General features: G+C 36.6%; 1 protein-coding gene across 5 annotated transcripts in view; it reads left to right on the top strand.

The window, feature by feature from the left end:
• FAM135A (family with sequence similarity 135 member A) overlaps positions 1 to 22,587 on the top strand; it is an 83,226-nt gene that overhangs the window by 36,908 nt on the left and 23,731 nt on the right. For all 5 annotated transcript variants that reach the window (XR_014582939.1, XM_083832491.1, XM_083832490.1 and 2 more), the window contains 12 exons: positions 60 to 139; positions 3,854 to 3,993; positions 4,110 to 4,180; positions 4,520 to 4,693; positions 5,346 to 5,472; positions 5,878 to 6,031; positions 7,595 to 7,672; positions 9,856 to 9,905; positions 11,685 to 11,840; positions 18,586 to 18,659; positions 18,978 to 19,132; positions 19,380 to 21,681. Coding sequence is in view for 4 of the 5 variants with exons in the window: in XM_083832491.1 (XP_083688617.1) it covers positions 60 to 139; positions 3,854 to 3,993; positions 4,110 to 4,180; positions 4,520 to 4,693; positions 5,346 to 5,472; positions 5,878 to 6,031; positions 7,595 to 7,672; positions 9,856 to 9,905; positions 11,685 to 11,840; positions 18,586 to 18,659; positions 18,978 to 19,132; positions 19,380 to 21,681 (3,561 nt within the window). In the remaining variant the exon portion in view is untranslated. The remainder of the gene's footprint in view (positions 1 to 59; positions 140 to 3,853; positions 3,994 to 4,109; positions 4,181 to 4,519; positions 4,694 to 5,345; positions 5,473 to 5,877; positions 6,032 to 7,594; positions 7,673 to 9,855; positions 9,906 to 11,684; positions 11,841 to 18,585; positions 18,660 to 18,977; positions 19,133 to 19,379; positions 21,682 to 22,587) is intronic.

The following is a 22,587-nucleotide window of genomic DNA, read 5'->3' on the forward strand; positions in this document are numbered from 1 at the left end:
GGTAAATGAGATAGATGTACTGTACAGCATGTGTTGCAAATCACTGTCTTTTGCTTTAGGTTTTACCAGATTCGTGCGTCTATGAAAATTCCTCCAAGAATTCCACACAAGTTAGAAGCTAGTTTGTTACACGCAACTGGTAAGTGCAAAGCCTTTTAGTAAGCGAGGCCATTATCTAGACTTCTTAATTAAGGGAGCATCCTTTTTGTCTTGTATTATTATAACTAATATAAAGGTGATTTAATGTTGTCATTGACACAGTTGAAATGTAAATTATTTCATGGCGACCTGCTGAAAAATTACTTGGTTTGTAGCAATGAGACTCAAAAGTTGATTGCAGAATTTGTGTTACTGTATTTCCTCTGTTAATTCTCTTTGCTGGTAGTGAAACATGGTGATTCTTTTATGTTAATATCTTCTGTTTTTTCCACTGATATGCTCGGTCTTCTTATGTTTTGGACTAAGGTTACTAAGGACAGTTCTCATTTAACTAGATATCCTCAAAGTGGTGGAGTACTTCAGATACAAACAATTATATAGATTGCTGCATACTGCCTCCCCTTTCTTCCCCTCCAAGAAGTCTCTGAAAGGATCCAGTCTTGCTGTTTTCAAACTTGCTCTCTTGCTGTTCAGCAGCAAAATCGGTTTAAGTTCCTGCATAGAATTAGCTACACCCTCTTCCCTTTTTTACCCTCCTTCCCCCCACCTTTTCTCCACGCTTCCCCCCCATTTTTTCCCTGTACTTGACTAGAAAGCAGAACTGCCTTTTGGTTTCTTTGTTGAGGCAAGTTGAACTGGAGAGACCTGTTAGCGCTGTTCTAGTTCTGTGAAGCCCACACCTCACTGTGCTGTAGAAATATGAAAAATGGAAATGAAGTTTTCAAGTGACAGATGAAATTCCTGAATTGCCAGGTAAAAGAGCCTGCTGCAGTCTGAGAATATAAAACTGGGATGCTGAAGCCTGAATTTTGGAGACTATTTTGAAAGTAACTTTTGAAAGAAGAACCACAATTTAGACACTGAATTTTAGTCAAGCTACTTGCATATTTGTTTGCTTTGATTTATGTGAAGTAAATAAATAATTCTTACAAACCATGGCTATTCCATTTCAATGTCAAAGTGTGGCGTTGTTGAGGGAATTTAGCTATGCTAAACTGATCCTTTCACTCTAATAAGACATAGTTTTTAATAGCATCGCTTAATGATGTTTAATATTGCTAAAAGAATGTTTTTTTTCCATTTCATGGTATATTTTAGAACAGTCTCCAGTTAATTTCAGAAAGCTGCAATCTTGTTAATAAATTCTCTGACGTGTTAGCTCTTTGGTCGCTCATTACTAGGCATAAGCATTAAAGACTGCAATTTGACAGGAGTTAAGATGAGCGGTGCTGTCCAAACAAATTGGCCTATGGTTCCCCCAGCTGCTACTCTTTACCTTCGTATTGCTCCATGCACTGTATTGACACAAGTGTCTGATTTGGCCTGATTTTGTTTCAGCTGCCTGCTGAAAATAGCAGAACGGGGAGCGGTAGGTTTAGGTCTGTAGGTTTAACTGTAGGTCTTTCCTTCATAAGAGCGGTGGGTTGTGTTGGCCAGGTATTTCTTCCTGTACTTTTCTACCTGTCTGTTGTTCTGTTTTTCTAATGCTTACCTCTCTTCTAAATCCCATTTCCTTTGACAGTCACGGTTTTCCCACTCTAGTCCAAGTATCTTGCCTAGCTATTTCTAGCTCTCCCTAGCCTGTCACAAGTCACGAACAGTTTCCTTACCCTAGCTGTGCTTTTCCCTCACCTGCAGAGTCTCTGATCTAATTCTTCCTTTTATTTCCCCAGGTTAATTGTGCATGCTCATTTGTTCCCTTCTTCCTGTTCATCCTTCAATCCTGTTTCTCCTTCCTTTACTGCTTCTTCCATCCCTTGCCCAGTCCTTCCCACCTTTTCATGAGGTCCCGTGCTTATTTAAATCCGTGTTTCATCCATTTCTATTTCCCATGTCCTTTAGTAGTTCCCTTGAGTTACTGCAGACCCAGGACATGACAGTGTGTGTCATTACAGTGGTGATACGGCAAGCCGTTTGCCTTAGGCCCGGACTTGAGAATGTCTCCTGGCATTCTTGTGACTTGAAGGGAGATGGAGGAATCCTCTAGGAAGATAAAAGAAAAACTTAGGTACTTGTAGTCTGTATGAGGTTATTTCTTATTTGAGGTTCTTCTGTACTCCTTCTTCTGTAAGGCAGTTTAGAAACGGCACGACCATGTTCACAGGTTCACAGCACAAGAATGAATTCAGTCCCCACTGTTTAATGTGAGACCTCGATTCCCAGGTAGATGTGGCTCAGCCTGTTCCTGGTGCTAGCTTTGCCTCTTCTCCTTTTCTCTCACTTCCGAGGATGCAGTTTCATGTTACTCTCAAGTCAGCAGAACCGAGAGCTATAACTCACAGAGCTGGACGGCACGTAGTAAGCTGACCTTGGCCATGTGTCTCCATTACTTCTTTTCTATCAGAATGCAGTGGCAGAATCCCTTCTGCTGATGGTGTGTGGTTCTGTCAGATTACACATAACGTGAAACCATGCCCTCTCTGCCCTTCACCTGCAGCATGTGACGAGGACTGATGCAAGGTGAACATGCCATTATTTAGGGGAATTGCCATTTAATGATTCATCCTTTGTAGTTACTTTGTTCAACAGACCTAAATCAATGATGCATATGAAAGCACTTCAGCAAAAAAAAAATTTTTTTTTTTTTTTACTGGTTTCTAGTTTCTGTTGGAAGGTTGAACAATAATGAAGGTTATAGACTGGGAGTGTTTGCAATACAGACTCGGGCAGTGATTTTCTGTCAGTGGTCAGTAGACTCCAAATCTATGAAGTGCCAACTTTGCAGATGTCTTTTTCTTTTGTGGACTCATTTGAAGTGATTGATTAAAAAGAATCAAAATGTTTTAAAAAATGTTTCATGCTCCCACTTACACAACTTATCAGACTCTGTGTTCTGAAAGAGGTTAATGTTGTTGAGGCTACTTGTTGAGGAGTGATAAGAAACTGTCGATGTTTCTGTTGACTTAGTTCTTCCAAATTCCGCCTTCTTTTATGTGTTGTTTCACAGGGTAGTGGCCATCATCATATTTCCTGTGTGATAACCCTTGGATAGTAATTATGGCTAAATAACTTCCTCAGTAACTTTTAAAAACTATTCCTTTCCTCATTTCTTCCAAAAGTCTTTTGACCTTTCTTGGCAATGGATTCACTAACCATATATCACACTCTTGTGAACTCTTCGTGATGAACAGCTTCTGAACTGAAAGCAGAAGTATCATCCTGAGCAGCAAACATAAGGTTCAGGTGATACACTTGGAACTAGTCTGGCCAGAACAGTATGCAAAGATCTGGAAGGAAAGGAGGAACCACCACTGTTCTTGATTTAATTCAGTGGAGTGATATATATCATTTAACCTCTTTGCGTCATTGGTAGTTAATTCTGAATTCTTAGTGTGGTTAAACCTTGTAAAACAACACAAATGGTGAATGAAACAAGACAGATTTCAGGGTTTTTATTAAAATTTCTGATGCCTAGAGCGTTTCACTCCAATTTGGAACAAATTAGATTCTTCAATCTAGAAATTGTATTGAAAGTAAATTACATTGAAAAATATTGATAAAGCATTACTTGGAAACAAAGCGCTTCCCTTCAAACTCCAGTAGTTGCTGACTGAAATGGAAAACCGCAGATATTGTTGATGTTATGGTTTTAATTGTGGTCATGGAACTGATAGGAATGGTAAATTCACTTATTAGCCGCTCTGGAGTTGCCAGATGCTAGGCGAATAATATTAATACTTGTTTCTCTTTTCAGGTGCAGATCTTGCCTTTCCTGCTTCAATCCATGACAATATAGTTTGCAGTAAAACATTTCAGATTCTTTACAAAAATGAGGAAGTGTCTGTGAACGATGTGATGATTTTCAAAATAAAAATGCTGTTAGATGAGAGGAAGGTAATCTGTCAACCAATTTAACTATATTCAGATACTTAAATCTTTGTTATGTACAGTTTGGATTAGTATAAATAAGGGACATGAAAAGATTTCACAATTCCACAATTTCTTTTTAGATTGAGGAGTCTCTTAATGAAATGAATTTTCTGCTAACATTAGATCTACACTTCACGGATACAGACTATTCGTAAGTTTAAATATAGAAGATTTTATTAAAGTAACAGCATATGTTAACTTTTTAAACTAATTAAATCTGTGGTATATATAGATGTACAATGTTCATATTAGATGTATATGAGAGTAAGAAAGAAATCCAACACCGAAGTCTGTTAAGATTTCGTAACTGGTTTGACTCACTGTGATTTTTCTTTTTTTTTTTTTTCTCCTCTGGGGCAGATATTATTACATTCCAAAGTATAGACCAATGCTATATTGTTATCTGCATCAGTTATTAATAACTCGCTTGCACGTTGCACCTTGAATGTGGTCACTGTAATTGTATGTGTTTGTTTTTTTTTCTTCTTAGACCAGATGACCTGAGCACACTACAGCCAATTAGTAGCCGAACTTTAAAGTTGCACTTTAACTTACACAGGGGCCTTCACCATTATGTCAATGTTATGTTTGATTACTTCCACCTTTCCGTCATATCGGTTATAGTCCATGCTTCTTTGGTTGCTCTGCATCAGCCCCTGATAAGGTAATCTCGTGTTAATAAAATACAAATAAAGTATTGGGTGTCCAAATGGAAACGTTATGAGAACTGAATACTTAGGAAGAAGTTAAGTCAATGTAGTTTTCTTTATGATTTTGTAATCCAGGGTTCAGAGGGAGGAGAAGCTTCTTGTTTTCTAAGTTACCTTGAAGAAAATTTTGAGTTTGTTTTCATTAAAAATAAGAGTATGTAATGTAGTAGAGAGATAATACCCACAACCAGAGAAGAGGGAAGGAATGTATAAACTTTGGTATTTATACATGTATATTTATATGTGTACATATTTATTCATGTTTTTAATCAGTAAGATCTGCCACTGACTGTAGTTAGTGACTGAAGTAGGTGCTGTTAATAGAATATCCTGAGTTGGAAGCCACCCACAAGGACCCTTGGAGTCCAATACAAATTGAGCATCTTCTGATGGCTGTCTTCTCAGTTTTCAATTGGTACTGCAGTGGCAATGATTTCTGCAAATGATACATTTACCTTCTCTAAAATAAATGAAACCAGGGAATTTTGTTTTCTCTTTAAATAAAATTTTGCCTAATTTTAGTAAAGCTTTCTTCTTTCATTAACTCGTGTCATTCATTGCAATCACTGTTTATCTCGCTTGCCGGTTCATTTGTGCTTTTTGCAGTTTCCCTCGCCCAGTGAAGAATACGTGGTTGAACAGAAATGCACCAGCACAAAACAGGGACTCTGTGATTCCTTCTCTTGAAAGCGTGGTCTTTGGCAATAACTACACAAAGCAGTTATCAGCAGATGTAAGAATACTTCAGTTGAACATTTCATTTGTATTTTGTTGGGTGGTGTGAATTTTATCTTTTCTGCAAAAGTATTGTTTGATTAAAAAATGAACTTTGTTAGAGTTACTTTGCTGTGCCAGGCATATAATATAATGTAGGAAATAATAATATGGGAACATTATATAATATAAATATGGGAAAAGAAAAGAATTGTTCCAAAAGGCTATGTTACCTGTTTCAAAACTGTGCAGATGGAAAGCTTACAGCATTTAGTGTTTAGCCTTATTCTTTTAAGATATTGCAATCCGTTGAAAATTGCAAAAAGATGGATGAGGTTCATAAAAATAGGCAATTTGCATTGTTAACACGTCCTTTATTGTATGAAATTAGTATGTGCCTAAATCTTTTTTCTTTTTTTCTTAGGGTTGCAGTTTTGTTGTTTCAGAGTCTTTCCTCAGTCATGCCTATAATTTCCACTATACACTTTGTGCCAGTTTGCTGCTTGCTTTCAAAGGGTTACATAGCTATTTCCTTATGATAACGAAGGAGCTCCCCTCTTCTCACCGAATTGAACTAGGTATGTTGAATTTAATAAAATATATCACTTTCCTTTTGATGTTTATTAAAAATAACCCCTTTCCTAGGCTAAACTGGCTTTGATTTCACACATCTTGTCTATCTAAAATCTTTTTATTCAAACTGAGCTGGAATTTAATAACTCAAGAACAAAAGGAAACAAGTGTGTTAAAAATCTGTGCATAGAAAAATACCAGAAACTGAGGGTTTTCTTTGTAGAAACAGAAGTAATGCTACAGTTACAGTACAGAGTATTTCTGTGTCAGTTATCTTAATCTTGATATGGAGGGAAACACCCTATTATGTGAATGACTCAACTCTTAGTCTGCCTTGTAAGGACAAAATGCACTTTTTGCCAAATAGAATCTGTTGGCACTATTCTTATTGTAAAGATAGGCTAAGATTGTGTCTTGATATTTAAATGTTTCAGGTAGGACCTTAAATTCCCCTAAAACATTGTTACAAAATACATGTAATAGAAAGAAGCTGACAATCAAATTGCATAGTGAGGAGGTATCTTTTAGTCTTCATTGACGTCACAAAAAAAAAAACAAAAAACTTCAGTGGTAGCTGGATCAGACCTTTAGTCATTTCTCTGGGTGACTTAGCTTAGCTTAAGAAAATGCAAGCTTGAAAAGAAACACTCAAAATAAATACATTAAAAGAAAATTAGTACTTACATTTAACATACGTTGTATATATTCTGCTCATGGTTTGTTTCCTGTGATGTTATGGTATTTTGCTTTTTGTTTTAATTCTTAAGTTTCTGCTATAATTATTTTCTTATTTCTGAATCTTTTTTTTTCTTCATTTATTGCAGTTATTTTGTATATACTTTGATTGGGGAAATTGATATAACAAAAAGAACTAATAATGTAAATACTAATTACGCTATTACTAGTCACTCTTTGCTCTTGTAAAATAAACAGTGCTTATCATTAACACTAATTTCTCTAAAATCTATCAACAGTTAATAATAATAATTTAGAAAGGAACAAAAAGCCATGTTTCTGTGATGTCTATAAAAAAATGAAGCTCTCTGGACTTCACAAAGAACAAAACTGTCTCTTGCATTTATTTTTAATTGTTAAAGTAAATGAACTGTTTTTTGGTTGAGATTTTATATGTTAAATATAAATGACCTTTGGAGAAGAGAATCTCAAGTCCCATTTAAATCTCAAATCGTCACTTTTTAATCTTCAATTAAATTATAACCTCCCTAATTTTGATTCTTCTGTTTGCTTTGCTCTTGCTCTCTCATATAATTTTTTAAAAAGACTGATTTTGCAGAAGCATGTGGAGACAACTGTTGGACTCAGTAACTGTAATTGACCATTTAAGTATTACTGGTTTCAGAAAATAAAAGAATGTTAGCATAATGTATATCATGAGTGATATCTAATCTAGAAATTACACCAAAATTATGTGCTTTCATGTACTGATCTAACTGCACTAATTGCTAGGCTAGCAATAAGCTTTTTTACTAACTTTAAGGCAAATAATAAATCAAAGATGAAAAAAGGAGTGTAGTAACTAGTCATGTGTGTGCAATCCCTATAACTAGCCAAGGCCAGCATGCAGGTCCTTTATGAACGCCTTCTCAGAAGAAAATTTCCACGAACCCAGAGAGACGCCTACCTAGGTATGTTTTCAAAGCAGGTGATATAACCCCTCAGATTTTTATTAATAATATAAAACATATTATTTTGTAAACAGGAACACTATTTCACTATTTAGCCACAGTGAGAGTATGTTGAACTCTGGTGAAGTCTGTAGAATTGAACTACTTATTTTTAGGTTGAGCGTAGATAATAAAATAAGAAAATATTATGCTTTGTTTTAGTGTTGTTCTGTTTTAATAAACAAATGATTGAAGAGTTCAGTCAGTTGTCACCATTTAAATAAAATAGCTAAAATTATTTTTATTTCTTTATAATTCATTTTATTTAGTTCATTACAGACTTAGTTTTTGGTTTTGTTTGTTTTTAATAATTAAAGGCTAGTAGTTATTCTTCCTGTGAAATCTTTCAGATTACTTTTGGTATCTCAAGGTTTGATTCTTCCAAACACTACACAAGACGTTCTTAAAGCTTAGGGTGCGTTTGTCCACATCTAAATGGACAGCCTTCTCTTTGGAGAGAGTCACTGTTGGTTTGATGTTGGACAAAGTACAGTGCTGTTTAAGCACAAGGCAGTTTATGATGAGAGAAGAATAAAATGGCAGCTTAGCCTCATAGTAGGACACCAACTTAATCATGAATGACTGCATTTTTGTTTAAAAAATGTCAAAACTATTTTAGCTGAGCCAGTAAAATTTCATTAGATGTATGAACAATGCTGCTATAAAACAGTTAATTTTGTTTAGTCTTGTATTGTCTAGTGGATTTTTTTTGTTGTTGTTTATTTTTGATATTTTAGGTTTTTTGATAGCATTGTAATTTGGGATTTTCAGAAATGACTTCAGACGTCAGCTTTACCTATTGTATCAAACCTACGCTCAATCGCAGTGTGGCAAACAAGATGACTACTCGGTATTAGATGGTCTCAAAAGAGAACCGTCTAATTTTTTCACTAATGACAAAATCTGTGTGGCCACAAACACTCCGAAAGACGTATATAACGTGTATATAAAATGTTTTCAAATATTTTCAGAGCAATTATCAAGTGCTGTCCTGTCAACAGGTGCAAGTAGTTTATTTCAAAAACATTTCTAAACTTGTTTCTGAGAACTTCATATGTTTCTATATTGCATATTTCCTCAGAACTTTGAGTTGTGTGAGTTAATTTGTCATTAAGTTTAAACCTAGACATAAGGCATTGCAATTATTTGAAAATCAATATATACTCAGCAAATCCAGATGGTATCATTCAAAGACCAGATGACTAAGCAAGCTATTGCTGTTCTACAAGCCTACATTCATTATCCATATCCTAAACATATTATTGTGGGTTTGGAAGCATGTTTTTTTGGTGTACATTTTTAAGTAAAACTGTTTTTTTTCCCTTAATACTGTTTTCTGAAAAATAACTTAAATATTTGTCAGAAATAATTTTAGGTTTGTAAATTACTCCCTTGTTACTGGTACCTCAGATGTAGAAGGAAATCTTATCATAGTACAATGTTATTATTTAATTGATTGGATTTGCTTGAGTAGAAAAGGAATTATTAATAAGGAACAGTATCTTACATGAAGGAATAAAGACATTTGAGGTTCTGATCCAATTTAAGTTGCCATAGCGTGGAAGATTGAGTTACTCTTGACGTTGAGCTATTGAGGGAAAGATTAATTAAAGAACAGTTTTATCTGACCAAACTATGACTCATCAGACAAGAATCTATTTTTATTTATGTAGCTTGCAAATCAGTTAAATAATATACCTGTAGAAAAACAGTGCTGAGTTAACAAATGTCTGGAAAATCTGAGGGAGAAGATGAATTGTGTTACCTTGGTTTTGAGTGATGATATTGCTGCTGAATAGCTGAGCAGTTCTGGTAATGTGCAAACTATATAATCTAAAATACAGTGCTTGCAAGTGTAACTTGGAATAAAAAACATTGTATCCTTGATGAGGTCTCATGATAAGTCTTCATGATACCTGGCTGTAAACCATTTTTTATTGATCATCTTCTGTCTCAGACATTAGTAAGAAATTATTTTATCATTTACTCGATTTAAAGTTGATTATGACGTTTAATGTGACATTAAGTTTTAATTGATAGTCTCTTTTCTTTTTAATGTTTTTAAATTGTTTTGTGAGATAATAGGTTTTACTATGCAACTTGGAAAGTATGTTTCTCATAGTTATATACTCTCATCTTTCCAGAAAACATAGATGTAGAAGTTCGTCTTACAGAATTGTGCGAAGAAGTAAAGGTACTACTTTACATTTGTTGAATAAGTGAGGTAACTGTAAAAGTAGAGTATGCTGATTTTACATGGTACTTGGGAATAAACTGTTTAGGTGATAACATCCTATATTATTTTTTTTGCCACTGTTTCTTTTGACTGTTCTTTCAAAGAGTAATCACTCAACTGACTCAAAAACTTACCTACTGATCTGGTGGCTCAGCATGGCAGTAGTACCCGTGGTAACTGTTAAAGATCATAAAACTGAAGATTATAGAAAGATGGATTACTTGTATTAAAATAACATTTTGAATTTTATGTGTTCATTATTTGAATCCCTTCTTTTTGAAGATACCAAATAACAGTTACAAGATCGAGCATGAGTAATAAGTTGTACAAAAGCAGATTCTCCAAGGCATACCCGCATCCAGAAGGACTTGGCCTGAGGCTGTCTCCTTTTGTTTTCCATGCATTCTCAAGAAAATACTGTCCACTATAGATTACTTAGATTTGTCTTCTCAACTCTTTAATGTGCACCAGACAGAATTATCCTCAGCTGAAGAGCTGATTTCCTTATCACAGACAAATTTAAAGCAGAAGTTTGAAGACTTTTATGCAGGATGGTCCATGCTTTGTTGCTGAGTGGGCTAGCTACCCAGCTTTTGTAGTAGACTTAACTTTCATTCGTCCTTTCAAAAGTAGTAGCACAATTGCAAGGAAATGTAATACTGATGTTGAAAGGATGCTATCTGTATAACTGGAGACAAAGAAAGCCAACACAGTTAGCTTTCTGTGAGCAACTGATAATCTTACTTTATAAACTAGAAAGGCTTTTTTTTTTTTTTTTTTACATTTATGTAGTTTCTATATATTTTCTAGTACTTAAGATTTTTTTTTGCTAATTTTTCCCTTAGCTTGCTAAACTATAGTTGTTTTTTTCCGTTTTCTCCTTTCTGTTCTTTTATGCAGTTCTCTTCAAAAGTTCCTCTTATTTCTACTCTTGCCTCCTAAGTTGGTGTTTCAGTATTTGTAATCTTTTTTTACGCTTCCCCTTTAATACTGCTGGCGTTGGATCTTTACTATACTTACTTTTTAAACCCCTTGCCTCAATGCCTTATCTGTCTCCAATTAGTTTCGGAAAAGCTAGATTTTCTTCTAAAATAGTAGGGAATATAAGGCTAACAATTTACAGTTGACTTGCATGGAACTGGATCGCAGGATTACAGTACACTCTCAGAAAGAAAAACTTGTTTTGCACTGAATTTGTATGACCTCTTTCTAGGAAACCTATTCTGTAACTATCAAATAGTATAATATTGATTCCTGAACATGTTTAAAGTGTATGTAGGCATATAGTGCCATATAAGCATTACTGTATGTTGTTAATGTTCCAAAGTGGAAATGTCTTCATTAATTTTTTAGGATTGTATCAAATTTGGACTAATATACCTAGAATCAATTTTCTGTTTTCTAATTCTGATTCCTTTCAGGCACTATATTTTTGCATGTTAGAAAATCAAACAGTTGCAACTCATAGTTATGGTTGCTATTAATGGTTTTGTTGCCTCAATTTAAGATCATGAGTTCTAATGCTAATAGACATCTAGATAATATTTAAAATACTAATAAAACAAGTTGGTAGTGTTGTAATATAAGTTAATTCAATTGTAATACTTTGACAAAACAGTTCTCATTTGGAAGTTACTTTTAAAATTAAATTTCTTACTAAGATGAAATACACTTCTTTTAATTTTTGTCTGTTCATTAGGGTCTAGTAATCATGTAAATCTTTCTTCCATACTTCAGAAAATGGAAAATCCCGATGAACTGGCAGAACTTATAAATATGAATCTTGCTCAGCTTTGCTCACTTCTAATGGCTCTCTGGGGGCAATTTCTGGAGGTCATTACTTTACAAGAGGAGGTCACAGCATTGCTTGCACAAGAGCATCACACATTAAGAGTAAGTATTAACTCTGGTGTTATAAATGGGATGTTCATACTCTTGCTGAGACACATTGTAATGGAAATGACACTCCAAATTGTAATTTTTCAGGTTTTATTAGGGAAAGGTAGTTGGAATCACAAAGGGAGCTGTTGCGTTGCATTGATTAGTTTGTATATAATGTTGTTAGAGCTTATTCTTGGAATATATATAAAGTACATACATATAAAATACACATAAAGTACATTGTTTATGTTTATTCACTGATTGTCTGAATAAGAAACGCATTTCAGAAGGCAAATTGCAGTCTGTGGGAGATGTGTTTGTGTAGAATGATGTATTTTTCTGCAGGAGCAATGTCTAGTGCCCACTCATTTTCCTTCCCTACTGCAGTTAGGCTGCCAGATTACATCATAAAATGAAACATATTTTTCTTCTGAATTGAGAACTGATAACGTTCCTAAGCTGTGAAAGGGTTCTGGAGTGAGATTTCAAAAAAGAAGAGACAATCCAGACAGGATTTGGCATTTATGTGTGTGTATGTATAAAAATTGATGCATGGTAACTACACACGCAGTAGATCTGGTGATGTGTATATACAGTTGCTGCTTTCTACATGCAAAACCACAGCACATAGTGAAATATTTTCAAGTATGAGCTGAACCTTCACTTTTCAAGTATGAGCTAAACCTTTGCCCTTATCTTCTCATAAATATATCTTTTCCTCCCCTCTTTCGTGGTCAAGGATTTGAAGAAACAAAACATTTAAAATTTTTCAGGGAGTAAAATTCATTAAAACAAACAACACTTCCCACCACCCTTGTTCCCCAATCACACAACTTGATCTTTAGCTAGCGTCACATCTTTACTCTCTGACATCATAATCCATACATGTATCACGTACATATAAGAAGTCATTTTAAGAGTTTATCTGGAGGCTCTTGTTGTAAAACCATTTGCAGAGAGTTCATTCGTAGGTCTGGTTAGTGAGAGTACATGGTATCAGTGCTTTGTAATAGTGACAATCCAAAATAAAGTCATTTTTAAAGTTTTAGTTTGCAGAGACTTGATTTGTTTAACCAGCATTTCTATCACTTGCACCAGAAGCCTTCTTGTTTTGGTTCTGTAGGGGAAACTGATTATGAGGGATACTTGGATTGGGGTCTTACGTAAGCCCTTGAAAAATCACACTGTTCAGTGAGGGAATTGTGGTTGTGCAAATAGCCTATTCTGAGAAGTGGGATCTTTCAGAAAGAGTGCAAGACTTATTTATTAGAGTGACTATGCTAGCAGTAGCAAGGTGTGATCAATTTACTGGCTATCTATGAATCTTACTTGCCTTTGTGCTTTTCATACAAATTCTGGAATCCTTCAACTGGGGTGGAAGCTATAAGATGAGAATATTGTTTCAATTAACCTGCATTGGCATTCAGCTGCTGCTAAGGTAGTGTTTGTACAAGTATACCTTGAGTAGAGCCGAAAGTATTAATATTTTTATTTTAATTGGACCATTGTTAAATATACGTGTATGCTAGTAATGATATGTCCTTAGCTTCTTAAATGTGTTTCTTAAAGTCTCAGATTTATGTCATTTTCTCTAGCTCTCAAATAATTTAAGAACTGAATTTTACTGCAGTTCTTTTAGGGAATATAAATCAAAGTATTTTGGAGATGAATTGAGATACTGTGTGTATTAAAAATATTTTCGTGAAAACTGGAAAGCATCACAGAAGCTGAATAGTTCCCTTACTCCCCCTTCCTTCTGATTCCTGATTTGTTGGAATCATGCCTGATCAATCCATGGTCCCTCATTACATCTTGATCTCCAACTTGGAGAGGGATGGATTCAAAGGGTGGACCATTCACTGGATAAGGAATGGGCTTGAAGGCTGCACCCAGAGAGTGGTGGTCAGTGGCTCAGTGTCCAGGTGGAGGCCAGTGACGAGCGGTGTCCCTCAGGGGTCTGTTTGGGGCTGATGAATATCTTTACCAATGACATAGACAGTGGGATCGGGTGCACCCTCAGCAAGTTTGAAGATGACACCAAGCTGAGTGGTGCAGTCGATACAACAGAGGGAAGGGATGCCATCCAAAGGGATCTGGACAGGCTGGAGAAGTGGGCCCATGTGAACCGCATGAGGTTCAACAAGTCCAAGTGCGAGGTGCTGCACCTGGGACGGGGCAATCCCAGACATGAGGACAGGATGGGAGAAAAACTCATTGAGAGCAGCCCTGCAGAGAAGGACTTGGGGGTTCTGGTGGACAAAAAGCCTGACATGAGCCAGCCGTGTGTGCTTGCAGCCCAGAAGGCCAACTGCGTCCTGGGCTGCACTAACAGAGGGGTGGCCAGCAGGGGAGGGAGGGGGTTGTGCCCCTCTGCTCTGCCCTTGTGAGGCCCCACATGGAGAGCTGCGTGCAGGCCTGGGGCCCCCAGCACAAGAAGGATGTGGGGCTGTTAGAGCTGGTCCAGAGGAGGGCCACAAAGTTGATCAGAGGGCTGGAGCACTGAAGAAAGGCTGAGAGAGCTGGGCATGTTTAGCCTGGAGAAAAGATGGCTCCAGGGAGGCCTCATGGCAGCTTTTCAATACTTAAAGGGGGCTTACAAAAAAGAGGGGGAACAACTTTTTGCTCAGTCAGATAATGACAGGATAAGGGGGAATGGTTTTAAACTAAAAGAGGGGAGGTTTAGATTAGATGTTAGGTAGAAATTCTTCACTCAGAGGGTGGTGAGGCCCTGGCACAGGTTGCCCAGAGAAGCTGTGGATGCCCCATCCCTGGAGGTGCTCAAGGCCAGGCTGGATGGGGCTTTTGAGCAACCTGGTCTGGTGGGAGGTGTCCCTGCCCATGGCAGGGGGCTGAAACTGGGTGGTCCTTAAGGTCCCTTCAAACCAAAGCTAGTTTGTGATTCTATGTAACCTGTTACTTGCTTTCGTACCTGCATTTTTCTCCCCCAATTGTTTTTATGCCCACTTCTCCTCTTAGATGTCACCCTGAATAAATAATCTTGTTTCAGGCATCACATCACATGCAAATTTTGCTTCTTAAGAAGAGAAAAAATAACATTTTTCTTTAATAAATGCAGCAGAAATATTCTTTTCTTTAGGTATTAAGCTACATTTGCAGCATAGTGGTGGTGAGCTGAAGATGGTTGCATAGTCTTCCATGTAGCTTGCTACTGGATGATACTTTGTCTCTAAAACTTTTGAGTTTTCAGGGTTGAACTCAGAGCTGACCCTTGTTATTACTGAAAATGTTCTTATTTTTTATTAAATATATATATATAAAGCTTATTTTATTTTTGAAAGAAGTGGCCGGTTGCTATTACTGAGTTCTGCAGTTACTGGATACTACAGTATCTATCCAAACATCAAAGTCTGAAAAAGAGATGCAGGACACTGGTAATCTTAAACTTACCTTTTTATTTAGGGCCTGATAACGAAGAGCAAGGAGGCTGTCTCCAAGGCTGCTGTCTGGCACAAATTGAATAATACAGCATTGAAAAGGAAATTTTACCTGAGCCAATTTACATAGAACCAGCAATGTGATCATACTTAATTTTACAAGCACTAATTTGCAGATACCACACTGGTTTCCTGTACTCCCAAGATGTGAAGAGCTGGTGCAAACAATTTGCAAATATGTGCAATTAAATATATATAAGGAAACATACTGCCAGTTGAGCAGGATTTAGCACTGCAGAACGTCAGTAAACCTTAAAATTAAAAAGGGATGGTAAATTTGAGCCATGATATTTTTAAGAGCATTACTGATTCTGGATACTGTTTTTGAGGGCTTACCATAACATTTTGCAATTTGCATTAATAGTCTTGAGACTATAAACCTTTATATAAACTTTGGGGAAACCTGGAATGATCATGTTTCACTAGAGGCATTATCTGCATGTTAAATGATGTAGACTTTCTGGTTAGTGAATGTAGGTGGAATTTGAGAGATGACCTACTAATTATAATTACTCTCTTGAGAGCATATCTGTCTTTTCCAAAATAAGATTTTTGCACTATACAAAATTCTGTCCTTTCATTTTAGAAAATGATGTTCTCATCTGGTCTATATTGGATTCTAAATCTTTTCTAAATTTACCTTTTCATCTTGCAGTATTTGTAGACTGTACTCGCCACTGGAAATTTCTCCCTGGGAAAGTTTTATATTAATCTAAGACGAATGAACGCTTTTAGGGATTCATCCATCTGACTGGTTTAGATGTTTCAAGTAAAATATCCCCTAGAAATGCCTGTCATCTGTATTTGGTCAAATAGTTTTCCCCCTCTGTGCATAGGTGCTTTTGCTGGAGTATTGTTAGAAAATAAGGTCATAATGAAATGCAATATCTTATTTGAGTACATCTCTGTAAAACACTATACAAGATTTTAATTGCTACATAAAAAGCAGGAAAAATTCAGATTAGAACATCCATCAACTACAATAGCCCACTAACAAGGTTTGCAACTACACTGGAAAAAAAAACTGATTAAGATATTTTATATTACACAAAGTTTGCACACACTCTTTGTTTCATAGTGACATCTTCTGGTAGGTCTGAACACGTCATTCCAAAATGATTTCTTACAGTGTGATTAGTCCTAAAATAGGAGAAGTGAGAACCAAGATCTGAGTGCTGCTACTCATCGGTGTGCCAGGGACTCAGTATGTACTCCACAGCACTTCTTCTATCCAATTTTTCTTCTGCTTACGTTGGGAGGACCATCGAGTGCATAATTTGAGGAAGCCTGTAGGGACTAGGAGCAGTGCCTACAATTTCCTCCTGCAAAGCCGTTGCCGAGTCAGCTCAAGTTGGTAGCATTTGAGTCACCAGTGCCAGCTGGTGGGCTATCTGCTGCTGCAGAGCCTGCTTAACAGTGTCCTAGCAAATGTCTCAGTCCCTCCATAAGGTACACGCTGATTAAACATAATAAACTACTGTTGTGAGGGGTTTTTTGTTTGTTTTGTTTCTTTAATACTGATTATCTGGGCATTTGGAGCAATTTTGGAGCTTGCATCCAACTAGTTTTCTACCGTTGCTGTTAAAATAAGCGCTGTCAGAGCTGAGAATCAGATTTTCTTCAAAAGCACTGGAATTAATTAAGCAATTACAAATGGGGTTTACTGCAAATAAAAAGCCCTTAATTTTCTGTTTGAGGTATTGACAGAATTATAAAGATCTGTTCTCCGTGTAAGCCAGGTTTTGGTCGGTGGTAAAGTGATTGCTTGCATCCAAAACCAAAAGCGCTTTGCTCCCCTACTGGGAAACAGCTATATGCCCTTTTCTTGGCTCAAATCACAGGCATCTAATAGGGAAATACTCTTGTTATTGTCTTATTTTCTATTACGTGATCAGTTAGGATCTGTAATTAATTTTTAGGTTGCTCAGTTTAGAATGATAACCAGTCCAGCCTTAATAATCAGTTGCTCTAACATCTAGTTTTTAAATAATAAAACAATGTTGTACCTTTCTGGGGGAAAGGCTGAGGATTAGCCCTGACAAAATGACATATTTGCAAGGTAGACCTCTGTTTAGAAAAGGATCTGGGAAAGCACAGGGGAATAGTTAGGAACACTTGGTTCTAAAGCAGCATGTGCGTGCATAAACTCAGAGTGCCATTTCTGAAGGAGAGGAGGTAGGCTCTGTGTGTGTGTCTGGTCACTGCTGAGAGTGGAAGTTGCATTTACAAGGCAGTATACGGTGTAGTGCTTTCTGTTGCTTCAAAACATTTTCTATGACTATTCATAGGTGACATGTCACTGAGATTTATTTCATATAAAAAGTAAATAGAATTTTGAGAGGTTGGGACAGAAGGACTTTCAGCCTCTAATACAGGTTAGAGATAGGGGGTTTTAATGTTTGTGTGAGGTTTTTGTGTTTTGTTTGTTTGTGTGTTTGTTGAGTTGATTTTGTTTGTTTTTTAAGCACCTCAGAGCATTTTTTTAACCAGCTTTTCTTATGTTATGAAGGGGAGGGGGAAAAAAAAGGAAAAGGTGGAAATTACAGAACATGAAACTATCATAGTCACTGTCTGGGAAATTAGATAAAGCAAGAAGAAGGCCCAGAGTACCTTGGGAAAATAAATACCTGATGATAAAGAAATAATCTTCCATATGTTACAAAAAACCATTTTAATATTGCATGGTTTATTAACTTCAGGCATACAATTCAGTCTTGAATACAGTGCCTATGATTAGCATACATTGTTATTTATCAATCACAGCTGAAATCTTTACAAACAAAAGATTTTTTTGCACAATGTTTTAGTTGTGGGCTAGAGGGTGTTTGTGAAATGTTTGAAACATACTTCTCAAGCGCATGTAATGGGTTTCTGCTTCCGAAGGTAATCCTCAAGCCCATTCAGAAGTGTCCATCAAACAGTTACTTCCTTTCCTCTCCTGAAATTTCTAATATTTTTTTGTATATTGTTATTTCACGTGGGCCTGGTTTAGTTGATTCATTTCTTGGTAATCAAGTTTTCAGCAGGCAGTTGAGTCTAATATAATTCCCCTCAGTCATCTAGTACACAAGTTAAAATTCTCATTTCACTTTCAAGTCTTGCCTATGGTATCCTCTTCCTTCTTTGCCCAGACTGAACGTTGAAAAAACAAACCACCACCACCAAAAACTATGTATATAATTCAATTATTATTACTATATAATTCAATTCAAGTTAATAGCATTGCAGCGTAGTAATCGTGGTGAATTTTCAGAACTTGTGTGTAATACACAATTAGCTCTAACATTATTTGGATCTTGCAGGTGCGCAGATTTGCAGAAGCATTCTTTTGTCTTGAGCATCCTAGGCAAGCTGCCCTTGCCTATCAAGAACTACAGTGAGTAGCCTTTCGAAGTGCATAACATTAAGCACATAGTTATTCTGTAGTTAACATTGTGTAGAAGTACTGTCTTGCAAAAATACTTACATAAGTTCAAAAGAAACTTAATGTTCTTAAACAGAGATTTGAAGTTTTTTAGGGAAGAACATACAAGTTAAGACAGTGCAATTCAAATGAGTAATGGAATAATTTTTCTATTAAATAAGTGATTAGTGGAAAAGCTTCCACTAAAGGGAATTAAACTACTGCTGATTTCTGTTAATGTAAAAATAAACAGTTCTATTTTTTCATGTAGGACTACTTCATTTTTTTCAGTGCTCAGAGTCATCTACAGATGTGTGCAGCTATCAAAAACACTTCCTTCTGCAGTTCTCTTCCACCCCTCCCTATTGAATGCAGTGAACTAGATGGAGATATGAACTCCTTGCCTATAATCTTTGAAGATCGGTATTTAGATTCAATTACTGAAGGTAAACACACCTCACAGTGCAGTTTTCTTTTTGAAAAAAAAGAGCAAAAGTGATGTAGAAACTGAGTATTCTTCTTGTCGTTTCTTGCTGGCTTTGAAGGAGTATGTTTGTTTGCTAGGAAATGTTTTTCTAATTTGAGTTTTGAGGATGTGTAAAATTCTGTAATTACCAGTGTTTTATAGCTTCAGCTACTTCCATAATCTTGTTGTAAACAATCCTTTTTTTTCTCACTTTTTTTTGGTAAAAGATCTGGATGTACCCTGGTTGGTAGTTCAGAATCTTCCAAGGTCAGAGTCCAATAAACTGGATAAATTTGAAGCTGAAGAAGGTTTTGTAGCTGGATTTACTAGCCCGGAATTGAAAGTAAGACCTGCAGGTGCCTCCAACCTTTGGCATTCAGAAAGTGAAAAGATGCTAACAAAGTCTTTGAAAGGGAAAAATGAAGATACAAATAAACCTAAAGTTAAGGTTACTAAGCTCATGAAAACAATGAAACCTGAAAACACAAAAAAAGTCGTGAAACAGAACTCTAAGGACTCTGTGGTCTTAGTAGGCTACAAATGTTTGAAAAGTACAGCACTGGAAGATGCCTCTAAAAGCTCAGAAGGCAGGCCTTCATATAATGCTAATGAAGGGCTGGACCCTACGTTAAGTGGATTTCCTTGTGATACAAAGACCTGCACCAGGCAAATAAGTCAAAGAGAATTTACGTGTTTGTCGTCGGGAACTGAGGAAAAGACTGCTAAGACTGAAGGTGTTCAACCAAGTCAGGGTAGCCCTGTGCACTGTGAAAACGCGGCTATTTTTGGTAGACTTACGATCTCCCAGGCAGGTCCTGGAACTACACAAGTAGATAGTGCTCTGCAACCCAGAGATATACTTGAAGGAGGTCAGCCACCTTCCTCGGGGGTCAGGACAATTGAGGTCAAACCAAGTAATAAGAATCCCTATGAAGGGGAGAAAGTAACTGTTCATATTGGATCGTGGTCTGAGTTTCCGCAAGATGGAGTACAAGGAGAGAATTTGCAGACACCCAATATTCAGACTTCAGAATCTGGAAATAAACTGCATTCAGTAGAACCAGTGCTTGAAAAGGAAGACGTCCATGAAAAAAACTTCCGACACACCAGTGATGTCTTGACAAAAATGAAAAATAATCAGCCTAGTTTATCTACAAAAGAAAGTCAACTTTCTGTAAGTGGGGACATGACTAAATTACCAGATGTTAGTGTGACATATGCCTCTTCTAGGTTTTCAGATTCTGGTATAGAAAGTGAACCAAGTTCTTTTGCAACTCTCCCCAACCCTGATCAGGTTTTTGAAAATGTTCAAGGGCAAAGTGTGTACAATACGGAGAGATTATTTCCTCAGCTTTTGCTAAAACCAGACTATGCTATAAAAAATGCATTGGAAAGCCATTGTACTGAGAGTACCAGCGCTGTAAGTGAAATACAATCATCCCTGACATCCATAAATTCTTTGCCTTCAGATGATGATGAACTCTCACCTGATGAAAATTCAAAGATAACTATTGTACCTGAATGCCAGCTAAGTGACAGTAAAACTGTATTGGATCTTGGAGCAGTTGACTTGCCAAAATGCGATGACATTAAAAAATCAAATATCAGTTTGCAGCAACAGTGTGTTCTATTTTCAGGGCATTCAGATAACGAAACTCTGTCTATACATTCCTCTCTCTCAGGAACAAAAGATCTTTTAGACTTAGTTGTTTCAGATGAAGTTACATCTACTGATTTGAAAAGTAACAGCCCACAGACAGACCTTGGCACAACTTGCAAGGGCTCTCAGGACCTCGAAAGGCATCATAACACTACAGAAGAAACAGTTAAATTGCATTTAGAAATTACTTGCTTGAGTGAGCCATCTGTTGTTTCAGGTTCTTCATCTGTAAGTGCAGGGTATGAGGTTGAAAAAACAAATGAAGGAAAACATAATGAGCCTTTAGAACTAAAGGAAACGGTGGAAGAATTGTCAGCAGCTAAAAGTGAAACTGGTACAGATAATCCTTCTCCCACCAGTAGTACTGATATTGTAAAACAAGGGTTTGTAGAAAACTATTTTGGCTCTCGAAGCAGCACAGATATTTCAGATATTTGGCCTATGGACAACAGCAATCCTGTTAGCCCTCAAAAAGAAATGTATGAAAAGCAAATTATTTGCTCTTCCCAACAAGATGAGGAAGAAGAGGATGATCAAGAAATGATTGAAAACGGGTATTATGAAGAAACAGACTACGGTATATATGATGGAGCTTCCAGTGCTGACCAGGATCATGGCTTAGCAGAAGAAAGAGCCCTGAGATCTGAAAGGATTGATAGTGGGCATCTGCGAGACGGAATGACTGTGCCTCCCGTCTGTACTACTGGTTGTCTGTCTTTTCCATCTTCTCTGAGAGACTCTCCTTGCAATGTTATATGTTCTTCAAGGAATAAATCTGATGCAATTACACAGCAGCCAGGCAGCACATCCTACAGCTCAGCTTCATCTATTTCCTGGTATGAAAGCTCCCCAAAACCTCAAATGCTAGCGTAAGTGACTGTTTTAAAACAAAGTTTATTTGCTTTTAGAAATGATGTTAATATAGTGTAAAAGGGGAAAAAAATGTGGTTATGCTCAAGTGCCCTCAAGACAGTGTCTTGTGGATTCTGTATATTCAGTAACATCACATTTTAGATGTTAATATGGAAAATGTGTTAGCACATAATTCCTTATATGATTTACATTGCAATTTCATGTGGTTTCATAAACTTCAAGCAAAATGCATGTATCTTGTTTCGTTAATATGTTCCTTTTTTAAAAATAAGCATTCAGCTGGAAAGTGGTGATGTAGTGGCTACTGAGCATAAAAATGGTGTTTAATGAAATGGAAGCTGTTAAAATAGCATATACAGAAAAATATGCTTCGAGTTTAAAAACATAAAAGCAAAAAGTATCTGTAACTTACTGTCCATTCTATTTGTTGTGAAGCTATTTTGCAATACTGGACAAGATTACAGCCTTATTTTTTAATCTTAACTTCAAATATCCAAAACGTAACACCTCTAAATTACACTACAGTTTGGGTACCAGGAAGGTCAAATTTAGAGGAACATTGGGGATCCCAGATGCAAAAATAGGAGTTTCTGTGATAATTCCTGCTGCTAACAGAACATGGGAAGCAGCAGCTTAATGTGCTGTGTTGTATTGGAAGCAAAATGTTGCTATCAGAATGAAGAAGGCTTGGAAGAGAAGTAGGAACAAGGAGAAGAATCAGCGGACAAAAGAGATAAAGACCGGACAGTTTGTGGTAAGCAGGAGGAAGGATCTAGTGATTGTGGAGGAAACGAGACTGGAAGTGAGAAGACAGAAATGTAGCGTTGAGATAATGGGGACTGGCATGGACTAGGTTGAAAAGCAGAGACTATTTTATGGCTTTCTGTAACAATAAAAGAAAG

Source organism: Anser anser (genome assembly GCF_964211835.1).
Source record: "Anser anser genome assembly, chromosome: 3".
Classification (NCBI taxonomy): Eukaryota; Metazoa; Chordata; class Aves; order Anseriformes; family Anatidae; genus Anser; species Anser anser.